Source organism: Macrobrachium rosenbergii, chromosome 35 (genome assembly GCF_040412425.1).
Source record: "Macrobrachium rosenbergii isolate ZJJX-2024 chromosome 35, ASM4041242v1, whole genome shotgun sequence".
Taxonomy (NCBI): Eukaryota; Metazoa; Arthropoda; class Malacostraca; order Decapoda; family Palaemonidae; genus Macrobrachium; species Macrobrachium rosenbergii.
The window spans coordinates 3,888,133-3,890,805 of NC_089775.1; the positions used below are offsets into that span (position 1 = coordinate 3,888,133).

Genomic DNA, 2,673 nt, shown 5'->3' on the forward strand with positions numbered 1-2,673 from the left:
TTAGCCTTTTAAGACAGGTGATTATGTAATGAGACAGGTGTTAATCTCTTATATAGACAAGGGTCAAGTCTTCTAGACAGGTGTTTAGCCTTTTAAGACAGGTGATTATCTGATGAAACAGGTGTTAATCTCTTATATAGACAAGGGTTAAGTCTTCTAGAAAGGTGTTAATGCTCTTAGACTGGTGTTCATCCTATAAGACAGTTGTTAATCTAATGAAACAGGTGTTAATTCCAAATAGACAAGACCTAATCTTATAAGACAGGTGTTAGTCCTTTAGAGAAACGGCTTAATCCTTTGATACAGATGTTAATCTTTCACAGCTGCACTGGACAAAACAGGTGTAACCAAGAACAAAACTATATCCCTTCTCAGAAGCTTCATCCTTTGTGACAGATGTCAAGCCAGTTCCTGAGACAGATGTACCAATGCTTCAACAGCTGTTAAAGCAAAATTCATCCTCTTTACAGCTGCACGGACTAAGACAGCTGCCAATCCTTCATACCCGTTACATCCATTGACAGATGTCGAACCAATATCAAACAACTAATTCCTTTTGACAGCTGTATCAATTCTAGGAGGTGCTCAACCAAAATCTCTCCCCTCGACAGCTGCACGGCCTGAGACAGGTGCGACAAGGGAGCAAGAACACGCCGAAGGCAAAGATGGTGAACAACTTCAGGCCGACGCAACAGCTGCACCACCGGCCTCTGAGGACCAACATAGACTTCACCAACAGCAGGCAGCTGCACTGCCCGTCTATGGCGCCACAGATGTATTACACAGGTGGGTTAAAACAGGTGTGACAGGTGTTACAGATGTGAGAGAAAGAAGTACATATATTAAATTTGATAAAAATGAAGTGGGGCATTTTTACTTTACATTTTCTGGGAAAAACAGTTGTATTACAGATGTTTGGGAAAACAGGTGTTACAGATGTGAGATAAACAGGAAAGATTTTAGATTTGATATAAGAAATAGGACATTTTAATTAACACCTTCCAGCAAAACAGGTGTATTACATAGGTAAGGCAAAACAGGTGTAACAGGTGTTACAGATGTGAGGAAAAAGGCCACATTTCACCCTCTTAATACCAAGAAAACAGGACATTTGTACCAAACACTTCCCTGCAAAAACAGGTGCATCAAACAAGCAAGTCAAAACAGGTGTAACAGGTGTCACATTCCATTTTCTATAACTAACTCCCATTTTCTTTATCTTCCCAAACAGCTAACACTTGGAGGTAATGGTAAAAAAAAAGTATATTGTAAAATGAATCGTCTTTTACCTAATAAATTATTGTAAAATAAACCTTAAGTAAATTTACAATAGATCTGAAGTATATAGGTTATTTAGGAGTCAGCCATATTGTAAAATAGGGTAAATTGTATAGATTTATAGATAGATTTTTACTTGAGTTAGTCAATAGAGTTTAAGGTTAGACTTAAGGATTACATTGAAATTATATTTAAAATTATTTTTTTATTATTTTTAGATGAATAATCTCTCGATTATTTCTAATGAGTAAAATAATTGGGTTGTTTCAATTATTTTTTTAAAAGATTAAAAAAGGGACGATTATTTTTAAATTATTTTTTTATCAATAAAATAACTGAATTATCTTTAAAACATTTTTATCAATTAAATAATTGAATTATCTTTAAAACACGTTTTATTAATAAAATAATTGAATTATCTTTCGAAAATGTTTATCAATAAAATAACTGAATTATCTTTAAAACATTTTTATCAATAAAATAATTGAATTATCTTAAAAAAATTATCAATAAAATAATTGAATTATCTTTAAAATATTTTTATCAATAAAATAACTGAATTATCTTTAAAACATTTTTTATCAATAAAATAACTTAATTATCTCTAAAACATTCTTATCACGGAAATAACTGAATTATCTTTAAAAAAAATTATCAAGGAAATAATTGAATTATCTTTAAAACATTTTTTATCGATAAAATTATTAAATTATCTTTAAAACATTTTTTATCAGCAAAATTATTGAATTATCTTTAAAAAAAATTTTAATTAATAAAATTATTGAATTACCTTAAAACATTTTTCATCAATAAAATAACTGAATTACCTTAAAATATTTGTTATCAGTAAAATAACTTAATTATCTTTAAAACATATTAAACAATAAATTATTGAATTATCTTTAAAAATATTTTAAATTAACAAAATAATTAAATATCAAAATAAAAAGGAATTATTAAACCCATTTTTAAATCAATGTGAAATCATAAATGATAAAATATTGAAATATTAAACTCACTTGACATTATAAGATATATTTCATTTCTTATAATTTATGAAATTCAAATAATATTATTCTTATTTTTTATGATAATAATAATAATAGTAATTATTATTATTATTATTATTATTATTATTATATTATTATTATTATTATTATTATTATTATTATTATTATTATTATTCATTAGGATTAAATTGTATAATAAAGATAAATAAATAAATTATTGACATATGTTGTTTCATTATTATCCTGTAATTGAGAGAGAGAGAGAGAGAGAGAGAGAGAGAGGAATAGACAGAGAAAGAGAGAGATGAATAAACCTAGAGAGAGAGAGAGAGAGAGAGAGAGAGAGAGAGAGAGAGAGAGAGAACTGGATAGATAAAAATTGACA

At 28.0% G+C, this 2,673-nt stretch overlaps 1 protein-coding gene across 1 annotated transcript in view; it reads left to right on the plus strand.

The window, feature by feature from the left end:
• LOC136856253 (carbonic anhydrase-related protein 10-like) overlaps positions 1-1,505 on the plus strand; it is a 16,204-nt gene extending 14,699 nt beyond the window's left edge. Inside the window, exons 9-10 of the mRNA XM_067133946.1 lie at positions 612-786; positions 1,232-1,505. Of these exons, the coding sequence (XP_066990047.1) occupies positions 612-786; positions 1,232-1,248 (192 nt within the window). The 3' untranslated portion in view covers positions 1,249-1,505. The remainder of the gene's footprint in view (positions 1-611; positions 787-1,231) is intronic.
• Positions 1,506-2,673: the final 1,168 nt, after the last annotated feature.